At 37.7% G+C, this 14,373-nt stretch overlaps 1 protein-coding gene across 5 annotated transcripts; it reads left to right on the top strand.

Moving 5' to 3' along the window:
* The first annotated feature begins 5,492 nt into the window (after nt 1-5,492).
* LOC101998861 (zinc finger protein 431-like) lies at nt 5,493-8,350 on the top strand. 5 transcript variants are annotated; one of them, XM_026778229.1, is made up of 5 exons: nt 5,493-5,613; nt 5,805-5,865; nt 6,973-7,121; nt 7,197-7,457; nt 7,542-8,350. In XM_026778229.1, the coding sequence occupies exons 1-5, from the start codon at nt 5,493-5,495 to the stop codon at nt 8,348-8,350; spliced, it is 1,401 nt and encodes a 466-aa protein (XP_026634030.1). The 5 variants fall into 5 exon arrangements, with proteins under 5 accessions (XP_026634030.1, XP_013210773.1, XP_005371624.1 ...); XM_013355319.1 differs by having other exon boundaries at nt 6,973-7,091; nt 7,170-8,350; XM_013355321.1 differs by lacking the exon at nt 6,973-7,121 and adding an exon at nt 5,910-5,918 and having other exon boundaries at nt 5,580-5,613; nt 7,150-8,350.
* Nucleotides 8,351-14,373: the final 6,023 nt, after the last annotated feature.

A 14,373-nucleotide genomic window follows, 5' to 3' on the forward strand; every position in this document is an offset into this window, starting at 1 on the left:
TGCTGGGATTAAAGGCGTGCGCCACCACCACCCGGCTATGCTACAGCCATTCTTGTTTCTTACCCTGAGTCTGTGGATTGTACTGTGATTATTCTTTACTTAACTGCTAATACCCACATATATATGAGTGTATATCATGTATGTCTATGTGGTTCTGGATTTACTTGCTCAGAATAAAATAGAACTGAGGAAACTAGACATCAACAAATCAAATAATCAAGTAAAAATGTGGTACAGATCAAAATTAAGAATTATAAATAAATGAATTTAACTGGCTTAAAACACATAAATAAATGTACAACATACTTAGCTCTCAAGGAAATACAAATCAAAACTACTTTAATGATTTATCTTATACCTGTCAGATTGGCTAGGATCAATAACACAAGCGAAATCTCATCCTGGCAAAAATATAGAAAAAGGGAATGCTCCCCCATTGCTGCTGGCAATGCAAACCTTTATAGCCAGTATGGAAATCAATATGGCAATTACTCAGATAACTGGGAATCTATCTACCTCAAGACTCAGCTATACCACTGTGGTAGTTTGGATATATTTGGCACTATAATCTCTTATGGAGTGGAAGTAGTGGGAGGTGTGGCCATTTTGGAGTTGGCATGGTCTTGTTAGAGGAAGTATGTCACTGTGGGTTTTTGAGTTCTCTTATCCTCAGGATACTTCCCAGTGTGTCAGACTATGTCCTGTTTCCTCTGAGTCAAGGATAAAGGACTCTCAGCTCCAGTATCACATCTGCCTGCCATCTTACAGGCTTCCAGCCATGATGATAATTAACTCAACCTCAGAAATTGTACGTGAGCGTCCTCAATTAAATGTTTTTTGTTATAAGAGTTTCTCTGGTCATGCTGTCTCCTTACAAAAAACAAACAAACAAAAAAAAAAAAAAAAACTAAAACTGAAGTTGGTCCCAGGGACTTGAGTATTGCTGTGCTAGTCCTAACCATGCTTTTGTTTTGAATAATAAGGTCTTTGATTCTTTGGCTTAAGAAAAGGACAAAATGCTTTTGGCACTGGATACAGGATCATACTAAGAGGAGGATTGGATAGAGTGACCTTGATAATGATATGAAATATCAGGAGTCAGCACAAGAGGTTTCAGACAAGTACTTTACCATGTTCTTTAGAAATTATTCTTATGATGTTTTGATGAAGGACATGCCTTGGGTTAAAGAATCTGCCTGAGGCTAAAGTAAGGAGATTTTGATTAATTTCATTAGTAGAAAAAAACTCAACACAGCTTAAGATAGACTCTGCCGAGTGTATGTTAGTGGTAACTCTACTAAAGATACATAATAAAAAGAGCAGCTGAGCAAGGAATCATACTTGAGGAGATAAGGACCCCCAAAAGTGGTATGTGTCTAAATCATCTGCTCAAGGACATAAACAGATTAAGAAATAGAATAAAGGGATTGTTGGCCTGAGGGGTGGTGGCACATTGACTTTAACCCTAGCACTCAGAACACAGAGGTCTGCATACTCTGTTAGTTCAAGCACAGCCTAGTTTACAGATCAAGTTTCAGGACAGCCAAGCTTATACAATGAAAGACAGAAAGCTGGTAAAGACATAATTATACAAGGTGCCATGTTCCAACCCCAGTAAGCAGCAGAACCTGACAGCTTGGGACACATGGTTCTGGCTTAAGATTTAAGGATAAAAGAAAGACATTAAATCTTGTTTCTGGTTAGCCTGGGCTAAAGAATCATCTGTGATGAGCAAGATATCAGAAGTATTTAAGCGAAATATTGCTCTACCTGGGTACTTAAGGATAGACTACTAGAGCTAAAAATTTAGTGATGATTACGAGACCAGCATCACTGATGTGAAAATGTTTGGGAAGTGTTTTCTTTCTTTTTTTTTGGTTTTACGAGACAGGGTTTCTATGTGGTTTTAGAGCCTGTCCTGGGACTAGCTCCTGTAGACCAGGCTGGTCTCGAACTCACAGAGATCCGCCTGCCTCTGCCTCCCGAGTGCTGGGATTAAAGGCGTGCGCCACCACCGCCCGGCTTGGGAAGTGTTTTCTAAGCGCACAGAGAAGCTGTTTTCCAGAGGTAGCCAAGGTTGTAACTCATGCTGGTAGATGGAGTATGTAATGTGTTTCACCCAGGTGGTATTGGTTTTGAAGGTATTGCTGGATGTAAGGCTTGGCACTGTGAGAGGTCAGGAAAAGACATCACTGAAGGTGCAGTGTCGTTGGCAGTTCAATGCCGAGGACTGTAAGGGTCAGGCCAAGAGGTGTGGCACCCTGAGGAGATTCTATGAGAAACTACTGGTGAAAGTGAAACCCGGTTGCAACAGAAGACCTCAGTGTTTTGGGGATGCCAGAACTGTGAGATGACCACAAAAACAGCAGTGACAGTGGAATTGAGCCAGCCAGAGTCTAGAAGACCAGGTGTGTGTACTGCAGAGTCAGTGTATTGACCCAAAGCCTATGGAAGAGTACAGAAGATCTTGAGTGGATTTTAATATTGTAAGGTTGAAATTCTTTAATTAACCAAGATGTTAGAGATCCCAGGGTCATAGGTTACCTGCCAAGGAGAGCTACTAATCAGAAATGGAACCAGCACAGGAAAAAGAAGTGTGCTGCTCTCAACAAAGGCAAACAGGGTTTGAGACCTAGAGATTTATTTGTCGTGGAATTAGGTATCATTACATTGATTTTTTTTTCTTTATTGTTACTTGTATTTGGTTCTACCCTAGTTCTCTTAGCCATCCAACTTATAGATCCTGAACATCTAGGCACTTTTCCTAGCAACCCTGGTCCTCAAGTTGGGCCAGTCATTGGTTAGCCACTATACAAATCTTGAGCCACCATTTTCCTGATATATCTTCTATACACAACAAGTGTGGTCAAATATTTTGTGGATGGATTGGTTTCGTACTCCCACCACTGAGAGCCATATGTGATTACAGAAGATGGCTAGTACAGGCTCCATATTTCTGAGTTATAGGGAGTCCTCACTATAATGACCCTCAAAGATTGCAGAGAGTTGTTATTGCATTGTTTCAACATCAACCCTTGAAAGCTTTCTTATTCTATTAATTTCTTGCTGTGTTTTCCTGCTCCATACCTCCATTTGCTTCCATGATCCTTTCTGTTCTTTCTCTGAGTACACCCACAGATCTAGTCTATTTAATCTGCTTGGGATCCATGCACCCCCCTGCTACAGCCATCTTTGTCACTTACCCAATCTGGGTTTGTGGATTGTACTGTGATTAGTCTTTACTCAACAGCTAAAATCCACTTACAATGAGTACACATCATGTTTGTCTATATAGTTTGGGTTTACTTGCTCAGAAGCAAAAGAAACTCAAAAAGGAACACATCAGGAAATAAATTAATTGAATAAAATTGTGGTTAAGATTTAAATAAAAAATTCCAAATAGATGAATCTAAACTGTCTTAAAAACACTTAACTAAATGATCACTATACTTAGCCATCAATAAAATATACATCAAAAGAGCTTTTTGAATTCACCTTATACTGGTCAGTATAGCTGGGTTCAAAAATACAAGGGACAACTCATCCTGGCAAAGATGTTGAGTAAGAACAAAGCTGTGTAGCTTTGAGCTGGGAGAGCAAAGCTGTCTAGCCACTATGGAAACCAATATGGCAGTACCTCAGATAATTGGGAATCTATCTACCTTAAGACTCAGATAAACCACTCTGGTAGTTTGAATGTAGTTAGACTCAATAATCTCTTAGGGAGTGGCACTATTAAGTGTGGCTTTATTAGGCTGAGTTATGGCCAATGAAGTCAATATCATGATTGTTATAAGAGACTTCACACTGAAACAATTGTTTCAGCCTATGACCATCTTTGAAGTTAGACTAAATACAGTTTTTAATATGGGATGACCATAAATATTTATGGATCAGGATTAGAATGTTGTTGATCAAAGGAAAAAGTCCCAGATTAGAAGAAGTGGTTGAACACTTATCTTTCCAGGGTGCTCTTCTTTGTTGTATTTGTAGAACACTGAGTAGGAAAAATCGTTTGGATGAAATATCTATATGGAGGATTGGATTTACATGTTTATAGCCACAACCCATTTCTGGTTATGTGTGTCCTGCTCTTACGGCTTTACTGCCATTATAGATGGTATCGCTAAATGACAAAACATGCAGTTGAAGCAATTGCTATTTACTCTTAAGCCTTTTGCTATCCTGATTTTTATTTTAATTTTTTTCTTTCTTTTGTTTTTGAAAGAGAATGTTTTTCTGTGTAGCTCTGGGTACTGAATGTAGCTCCTTAGACCATGTTTCCTCAACTCAGAAATACAAATGATCCTGGCTTCTGCACAGAGGGATTAATGGCTAAGCAGCATACATGTTTTTGGTGTGTGTGTATGTGTGTGTTGTTTTATTGTCTGAGGAGCCTGGAATGTAGGTTTTTGTACATATCAAGGATAAGTTTCTATGCTGAACTTCACCTACATCTTGAAATTTGAAGTTTGGTGGAGGCTATCATTCTCTTTCCCAGGAGAGTAGTATCCATGACATTAATACCTCTACCTTCTGCATCATTGCACTGCATGTGTGTAGCTTTTTACCTGCCTCTAATTTTTTTTTGTTTTGAATGCTTTGAATGAATATGAGGTTGTATCTATATACAGGGGTATGTATCACATGCAAGCCTGTTCCTCGTGTTAGATCCCATGGGGCCCCAGAACCTATGAAGTTGAAGTAATGCATAATTACAAGCCCCCTTTTTGTACGGGCAACTGTACCCACTTATATGCAAGTATAACTAGCCTCTTAATTGCTGACCCAACTCTCTTCCTCTATGTTATTTATGATCATCATTTGCAGGGCTGATGTTTCCTTTGGTCCATTTGTAACTGTTTAAACATGCACTCCCTTTTATTAAGATCTTATTATGAAACAGTTTAAACTGGGCCACTGTAGATTCTAAAAGATGAATGTAGAACTAAAGTAAATACATTTTTTTTGTAAGAACTTCAGTAAATGCTCTGATTTCTTTTTACCTTTTTTATTTGAATGATTTTTCTATGGACACTGGGGTTTATGAATTTGTAATTCTGGCTTACCTGTAACTTATTGCATAGGCTTTGGCTGACATCCAACTCAATTTAATTCATCTGCGTTTACATTGATTGCTGGGATTAAAGGCAAGAGTCATTATACCCAATTTTCTCATCAATTTTTGAGATAATCATTGTTCTTATTATTTCTGTAATTTTTTCTCAGTAGTGTTAATTTCTTGTCTGTCTCTGTGTCTGTTCATTGGCATGTTTTCTCAAGGCTGTATCCCATTGAAAGGGCCAATGAATAGCTCATATGAACCTCCTCTTCAGTTCCCTTCTAAAGTGACTGGTGATTACATTATAATGTAATTATCATGGAAGAAGTATAGGACGCAGTAGCATTATACAAATATATCATTTAAAAAGAAATATCCAATGTCAGGATCACACTTTGTCTCACTGTTGGTTGGATTATTCTAGAAATCAATGACCTATGAGGATGTGCACATTGACTTCACTGAGGATGAGTGGATTTTGCTGAATCCTTCCCAAAAGAGTCTCTACAAAGATGTGATGCTAGAGACATACAGGAACCTCACTGCTATTGGTAAGATTGTGAACTTTCCTTCATGTTTCAAAATAAGGGGACAACTGTGTATTGTTTATTGATACTTTTGTATATTTGTGTTTGAGAAAGAGTAAGAATGAGCCAAATAACTAAGGCATAATTCACTTAAGACATTCAATTTTGTACAATATCCTTTAATATATTATCTACTTTCTGTTCCTGTATTTTAGGCTACAGTTGGGAAGACAATAATTTTGAAGAACATTGTCAACGTGCTAGAAAACATGGAAGGTAATTTTTATTTGCAACTTGGTATATATTTGTCTCTGAAGAAGTTTTAATTTGTTCTGGAAGATTTAAAGAAAAACAATAGTATAAATGAGCACAGCTTAAAGTTTATTGATGATTATTGGTTTCTCATAAAAATCATATGCCTCAATATGAGGTAACTGGTCTGTGTTTCCAAGGCATTCCTCTAAAAACAAAAGAGAAACAAATGATTCTCTACCCTATACCACCATTTGAATCATACCTCATGAGAACTATGCTGTAGTGTTGCCAATTAATTTAATTTCATAGCTCTCAGATATTGCACAAGGAACACACATATGCACATTGAATAGATAATCACTATATGTTTAAAACTGTCCAAAAATAAATAGTCTGTAGTAAAGCCCGTGTTACTCATGTACTTGTGACTTTACCAAACTTATTGAAAGAGTTGGGTCATGAGAGTCACAAAGGCTCTTGTGGAGAAATTTTCATTCTTACACCACATTTCTGTGAGGAAGAGTCAAACTGTGTGAATTCAAGGGGCAATTGTTCTTCCTTTAATAAGAATGTCATATGTCACAAGTGAGCTTCCCAAAATGGAAAGAGGGACTGTATCTCTTTCAGAATAATGAGAAGATGGGAAAGATATTTAGTATTTCAACACTGGGTAGATTTGTTGAATGTGCTATAAGATTATATTTAATTGGTTCTCAAATATCCTTGGGAAGACATCAGCAAACTCACACTGAAGATAAGCCCTATGAGTCTGTACTTACTTTTGTTTGTCCTAGTACACTTTCTTGTGGTAGGTATTGCACTACAGGAAAACATAAGTATCCAAAAGGAATGTAAGCTTATTTAAATCTGAGTTAGTCTAGTTCCTTTTAAATGTGTAAAAAAACTCATAGAAAATGATGTTATAAATGTGGGTCATTTGACAAAAGACCCTTACTGTCAAAAGTTCTTCAAAGACACAAAACATACCATACTGGAGAAGAGCACCAGGAATGTAAAACTTAAAATCTGATTCCTCTTTACAATTAAACAAAATTATAAAATTAATTCCTACAGATATCATTGTAATGTACACGGTTAAACTTTTACATGTGCCAATTATCTTTGCAGGTATGAAAGAAACCATAATGGAGAGAAAGCCTCTGAATATACTCAGTGGGATAAAGCCTTTGCATGTTACAGTCATCTTCAAAGTCATGAAAAAATTCATTCTGCAGAGAAGCCATATGATGGAATTCAATATGATGAAGCCATTGCAGGTATCAGCTGTGTCCAAATACTTAAAAGAACTCAAGCTGGAGAGAAACCCTGTGAATATAATCAGTGTGGTAAAGACTTTTCATATATCAGTAGTCTCCAAGTTCACCAAAGAACAAGTACTGGAGAGAAGCCCTATGAATGTAATGAATGTGGTAAATACTTTTCATATGTCAGAAGTCTCCAAGTTCACCAAAGAACACATACTGGAGAGAAACCCTATGAATGTAATGAATGTGGTAAAGCCTTTACACTGAGCAATAGTCTTCGAATACATCAAAGGACACATACTGGAGAGAAACCTTATCAATGTAATCAATGTGATAAAGCTTTTGCAAGTTATGGTGAGCTTCACAGACATATAAGAACCCATACTGGAGAGAAGCCTTTTAAATGTAAGCAATGTGATAGAGCTTTTTCAGAGCGCTGTAACCTCCAAATACACGAAAGAACACATACTGGAGAGAAACCCTATGGATGCAATTATTGTGTTAAAGCCTTTTCATGTATCAGTAATCTCCATCTTCACAAAAGAACACATACTGGAGAGAAACCATATGAATGTAATGAATGTGGTAAAGCCTTTTCAAGTCAATGCAGTCTCCAAACACATAAAAGAACACATACTGGAGAAAGACCCTACATATGTAGTCAATGTGGTAAAGCCTTTTCAGTGAGCAGTAGTCTTCGAGTACATCAAAGGCTACATACTGGAGAGAAACCTTATCAGTGTCATCAATGTGATAAAGCTTTTGTGAGTTATGGTGAGCTTCATAGTCATCTAAGAACACATACTGGAGAGAAACCCTTTGAATGTGATCAATGTGATAAAGCTTTTTCATCGCACTCTAATCTCCAAATGCACAAAAGAACACACACTGGAGAGAAACCCTATGAATGTAATCAATGTGACAAAGCCTTTTCATGTATCAGTAGTCTCCAACTTCACATAAGAACACACACTGGAGAGAAACCATATGAATGTAATCAATGTGGTAAAGCCTTTTCACAACTCAGTACTCTAAAAACACATAAAAGACTTCATACAGGAGAGAAACCTTATAAATGTGATCAATGTAATAAAGCCTTTCCACAACTCAGTAATCTAATAGTACATAAAAGAACACATACTGGGGAGAAACCCTTTGAATGTAATCAGTGTGGTAAAGCCTTTTCACAACTCAGCAATCTGAGAAAACATAAAAGTACACATACTGCAGAAAAACTCTAGGAATATAAAGAATGTGGAAAAGACTTTTCACATCAATGTAGTCTCCAAATACATCAAAGAACCGTATGTATTTGAGAGAAATAATGGATAGAAACCTTATTACTTTAATCAGTGCAGTAAAACCTTTGCATATCATAGAAGTGTACACATCCATCAAAGAACACATGCTGAATAGAAACCCTACGATTTTAGCCAATATGGTAGAGACTTTGTAGGTGTCATCAGGCTTTAAAATCTTGAGAAAAAAAAATCATATTGCAAAGAAACTTTTTTTTTCTTTTTTGGTTTTTTGAGACAGGGTTTTCTCTGTACTGTGGGAGTCTATTCTGGAACTCACTCATACTCAAGGCTGGTCTTTAACTCACAGAGATTTGTTTGTCTCTGTTTCCTAAGTGCTGGATTAAAGGGATGTGCCACCACAGTCAGCCTGACAACACTTTAGGTGCAATCGGTGTGGTAAAGTTTTCCTCTTTTTGGTAGTCTTTATACAAGAATAAACTTTTAGCAGAGCCGGGCAGTGGTGGCACAAGCCTTTAATCCCAGCACTCGGGAGGCAGAGGCAGGTGGATCTCTGTGACAGCCTGGTCTACAGAGCTAGTTCCAGGACAGGCTCCAAAGCCACAGAGAAACCCTGTCTCGAAAAAAAAAAAAAAAAAAAAAACTTTAGCAGATAAGAAGTCTATTAAGTCACAGTGCTCTGAGGACCTGAGCAGATTCATCCTAAAGGGAATGTGACTATAAATGTTTTGGAAATTCTTCAGCCAACAAACCTCTACTTAAATAAGACTGGGAAGAAAACCAATTTGTTTAAGCATTATGAAGTCTCTATTTTGTTTGTGCCTTCAAAATTACATGGACAAAAGTCATGTGAATTCAATGATAAGGTAACCCTTTCTTGCACTTTTCTTCAATTATATAAATACACTTATCTGTAGAACTTAGCGCTATTTGGGAAATAACCAGGCTAGCTTAAAGATAAGCAATTATATTTTTACTTATTATAAGTGGAAACTCATTACATGAGAATGAAAATTCCAAATTCCGCTGTGTCCTGCAAAAATAACCCAGATAGCAAGCACCTGGTCCATCCCCATTTTTCTCCTTGGCTACAGGAAGCCACGCCTTACCTACATTCCAATTCTTAAGATGATTGATTAACAAAGCTTCCCCCAAAACTTATGTAGATTTAAAATTTTGTAGATGTGTATGAGTGCCTCTTCTGTGCCTATGATAAAATAAAATCCCTAAGTCAATTAATAAAAGAGCTTAAGTGACTCTGGGTTCCAGACGGTTACATGATAACCTTGACAGTGCTGTCTCGAGAAGTGTCAGGCATGAGGGCTACATTGGGAAGCTAAGAACTCACATTCTCAGCCTGCAGCATGAACCAGGTGTAGGAACTTGAAATGGTGTGGGAATGTATACTCTCAGGAAAAAACCCGTGACCTATTTCTTACAGGAAGACAATAATTTCTAAATTTTCCCAAATGATGCCACTAATTGAGAATGATTAATACCCGTAACTTCAAGTCTACATTCTTGCTTTCTGTTGCATGATCCAAATCACAATTGAGGAAAACTCTGGAAGTAAGCCTTTAAATGAGTCAACACCTGGGTTACAGAAATGAATGCTTGCAAAAGGAAAATATTCATGAGTGAAAAAATGTTTAGTCAAAGATTTTATTTAGTTTTAATTGTTTTTTTAGTGTGCCTTTGGTGGACATTTCTCTATTGCGGTTTCTGGTTTGTGAGAGATATTAAAGTGTTCTATACATTTAGCAAATCTTTTCAATAAAGTTTGTTTTGTGCTCTTTGCTTTCTCTCTATGACTTTTGTACATCTCCTACGGTGCTTTCACTTAGTGATAGGTATTTTTCTGCTGAAATATATAGAATGAGATGCCCGTTATCTAAGTGAAACATGATTTACTTTAATATTAGGCAGTATATATTCATGCATTTTAAGTAATGGTGACTGTGAAAGGGTGGTTAAATTTTTTCCTGGTTTTGTTTTTCATATTTTCACAAATTTCCTTGAGATGTTTGCTATCCAGTCTAGTTTTATGTCACTAATTAGTTATGAATACATCTGAATTCATAATCATCATGGGTCAGTTTCTTGAATATAAGTTCAAGGGTACATGTTAGACCCCAACATTCGCTGTTTTCTCTACATGTTTTATCAAAATTAATGTTAAAATGCATAATAGGATAGAGTATAAGAAACATTACCTCATATGTGTGTCCACAGCATCATCATCATTTTCATCAAACTGGTAGAGATGTAAAATGTGGGATAATCAGTTATCAATTGAATGTTTCACAGTATAGCTTGATGTCCTGTGGATATGTATACATTATTTGAAGTTTTTGCATATATCTGTCCCCATTAGTTATCCATTTGTCACTTCATCATGAAGTGCTTCCTTTTAAGGGAATTATCCAGAGATGCCAGCTAATGTAACATTGATGAGATTCATTTGAAAAAAGTTTCTTTTATATGTATGAGTTATATGATTATGGAATTTTAGTCCTGACAGATGTGTGAAAACTGTAAGACATCTTTTTGGGATGGACTCTTGGCTCTCTTCATATGGTGATCAAGATTAGGTTACCAGACTTGCACACCACACACATTTCCCACTAAGTCAGCACCCTGATTAATTGAAACATTCTACCAGGAAAATGTTGCCTTTTTTTCCAGATTGTAAACATGTTTTCATGAAGGATAGAGGAAAAACAACAACTTAAATAATAAAACCTATTTTCAATTGAAAATGGTAAACTGATATCTTTTGTTTTTTTCCCTTTTTTTTGGTAGAGTGTTATCCTTAGGACTAAACACTTATTCTTAACATTTTCTCAGAACCCCAAAGAATACCATAATATTTCTCAGTACATAAAGATTTTTGTTACTGTCTGATGGCTTTAGTTTGTCATTGTACATACCGAGTGCAAAAGTGGAGGCAAAAGTGGAGGTCATAAGAGGGAATCTGTTTCCCTTTCACTGGAGTTAAAGAAAATTGTGTTTGGATTCACCTTCTAATTTCGCTTCTCTAGGATCGAGAATTATAAGCTCACTGTCCTTTATTTATGGCTAGAAACCAAATATGAGTGAGTACATCCCATGTTCCTCTTTTTGGGTCTGGCTTACCTCACTCAGGATAGTGTTTTCTATTTCCATCCATTTGTACGCAGACTTCAAGAATTCCTTGTTTTTTACTGCTGAGTAATACTCTAATATGTATATATTCCATACTTTCTTCATCCATTCTTCCATTGAAGGCACATACTGGCTTTGGGGGAGCCTAGGCAGTTCGGATGCTCAACTTACTAAACCTGGATGGAGGTGGGCGGTCCTTGGACTTCCCACAGGTCAGGGAACCCTGATTGCTCTTCAAGCTGATGAGGGAGAGGGACTTGATCGGGGGAGGGGGAGGGAAATGGGAGGCGGTGGTGGGGAGGAGGCAGAAATCCTTAATAAATAAATAAATTTAAAAAAAAAGAAAATTGTGAGCTGTTTTGTGGGTTCTGGGAAACAAAGTCAGGCCCTGTGGCTAGTCAGCCGGTGTTGTCAGCTGCTGATCCATCTATTCAGCCTGGTGAGCATGTCGTTATAGCAGTGAGGTGTGAATGGATGATCCTGATTTCTTCTTTGCCCCACTTCTTATGACCCAAAAGAAATACAATATGGACAGCTTCAGTAACTAACTTAGACAGACGCACAAAGATGTCTTTGAGTCCAGATCTCCATAAAATAATGGAAGAGTATAAAAGTTTTTCAGGAGAGAAACTGAAAACACAAGTGTCTTAAAAGTGACAAACTCTTGATGAAACCACAAACCTGAGTTTATTCCATAGTTGGTAAATAGCAATGGGATAACATAAGGACGCAGAGCAGGTGGAACCCTGCTGGAGTTTATGCCTCCTGTATGGAGAGAAAGGGAACTTGCAGGCATGAAGAATGACTTTTCTGAATGTGATCATAGTCTGCTCTCCTGATGAGTGTAAAACTTTCAGTTAGGAGACTTGAATGGTGATGACTTAAAATGGTATGAAGATTTTTTTAAGAAATTCTGGTACTTAAAAAGAAGTGCTATCCGGTGCTCCAGTGTGGGTCTCTGTCTCCAAAGGTCCAAATCAGGAGCAGAAGGAGAGGGAGCATGCGCAAGGAACTCAGGACCGTGAGGGGTACACCCACACCCTGAGACAATGGGGATGTTCTATCGGGAATTCACCAAGGCCAGCTGGCCTGGGTCCAAAAATCATGGGATAAAACTGGACTTGCTGAACATAGCGGACAATGAGGACTACTGAGAACTCAAGAACAATGGCAATGGGTTTTTGATCCTACTGCACGTACTGGCTTTGGGGGAGCCTAGGCAGTTTGGATGCTCACCTTACTAAACCTGGATGGAGGTGGGCGGTCCTTGGACTTCCCACAGGTCAGGGAACCCTGATTGCTCTTCAAGCTGATGAGGGAGAGGGACTTGATCGGGGGAGGGGGAGGGAAATGGGAGGCGGTGGCGGGGAGGAGGCAGAAATCCTTAATAAATAAATAAATTTAAAAAAAAAATAAAGGTGTAAAAAAAATGAAAAAAAGAAGTGCTAGTTCTAGTCACAAGATGGCTCCCATCAAATATAATCCTTCCTTAAAGTCTACCGTCTTCCAACTATTAAAAAAAGTTTTTTCTTTATCATTGATTCTTTTATAACTAATCAAGTGACCAGCACATAGTTCTGAATTTATTCTAAAGATAGTTAAACCCAGGCTCACAGAGATAAGTGCTTTTATAATGTAGTTAACTGTAACGCTCTTTTTACTCATCCCATCTTATGTCTGACTAAATGAAGCTGGAGCAATCTAAGTCAAACATGGTGGCACAGACATGTAGTCAGGGAACTAAGAAAGTGGAGGCAGGAACTTCAGGATTTTTAAGTTATCTGAGATGAGAATGGAGAACAGAATGTAAAGGGAGGCCCAAAGTTTCAAGAAAGACTGTGATTGGCTGAGATCAGTGTTCAGGGTGTTTGCTGCAGAACCAGAACTTTAGAGTCATTTATTACATCAGCAAGTGTCTGATGAGGTATTTGCACCCAGGGTTTTTTTATTTTGATAGTTTCCTACCCAAGGAACTTTTGGTTACTGTGTGGTCAGATCATTTTGTTCATTAACGACTGGAGTTTTTATTTAAGTGGGAGAATTTGACTCAGGCAGGGATGAGCTAACTAATTGAGTATCCAATGGAACATGTTCAGCCCTGAACTATATATACACAACCAACAGAAATGGACTCTGCAGGTTTTATACATGTATTTGCACACACTTAGTCACACATGCTTAGCAAGGAGGTAATTGGAAGGAAATAATTTTTGAACAGGTGAAGACAGAACAAAAATGGTGAAAGTGATATATTTTAAGTAAAATGTATGAAAATAAATTTTAAATAAAAAAAGCAGCTGTAGAGACAGCTTATCAGCTAAGAGCACTGTCTGTTGTGAAAAAGGAAAAGGATCCATTGCAAGAAATCATGTTTGCTAACCATCTCCAGTAACTCCAGTCCCATGGGATCTGATGCCCTTTTCTGGCCTCTTAGGTACTGTGCACAGGACAGGGAAGGCAAACACCCATATACCAAAAACATAATAAAGCCCTGAGACAGACAGGGGGAAGGTCTGGTTAAACTGAACTCCTGAACTCCTTCTGGTTCTGCAAGGAAGCAACTGTGATTTTAAAATCTAGCTAGCCCTCTCAGAGGAAAAGGCACCCTTATTCTAACATTTGAAGAGCTCAGCAAGGCTGTTCATTTAATAACAGCATTCACAGTGGGGATTGGTGACTTTTCTTTGGTTTTTTCTCCCCTGTTTTTGTGTTATTTCCCTTTCATATGTGTGAGGATTGTGGCAATGGTACATCTTTAAAATGTCTTAGTGCTTCTCTTTGGTGCAGATCATAATGTATGATCTAAAAGACAGATTTGCTCTGTAAATTTTCATCTTCCTAAATGGCTAGACTTGCCGGCT

This window comes from Microtus ochrogaster, unplaced genomic scaffold, assembly GCF_000317375.1.
Source record: "Microtus ochrogaster isolate Prairie Vole_2 unplaced genomic scaffold, MicOch1.0 UNK114, whole genome shotgun sequence".
Classification (NCBI taxonomy): Eukaryota; Metazoa; Chordata; class Mammalia; order Rodentia; family Cricetidae; genus Microtus; species Microtus ochrogaster.

Bases quoted from the DNA above. Each gene is read 5' to 3' on its own strand.
- LOC101998861 (XM_005371567.1), top strand. From the start codon at position 5,493: ATGACCTATGAGGATGTGCACATTGACTTCACTGAGGATGAGTGGATT. The intron at 5,614-5,804 runs GTAAGATTGTGA...CCTGTATTTTAG, and splicing joins CAGGAACCTCACTGCTATTG to GCTACAGTTGGGAAGACAAT. The intron at 5,866-6,972 runs GTAATTTTTATT...TTATCTTTGCAG, and splicing joins CGTGCTAGAAAACATGGAAG to GTATGAAAGAAACCATAATG.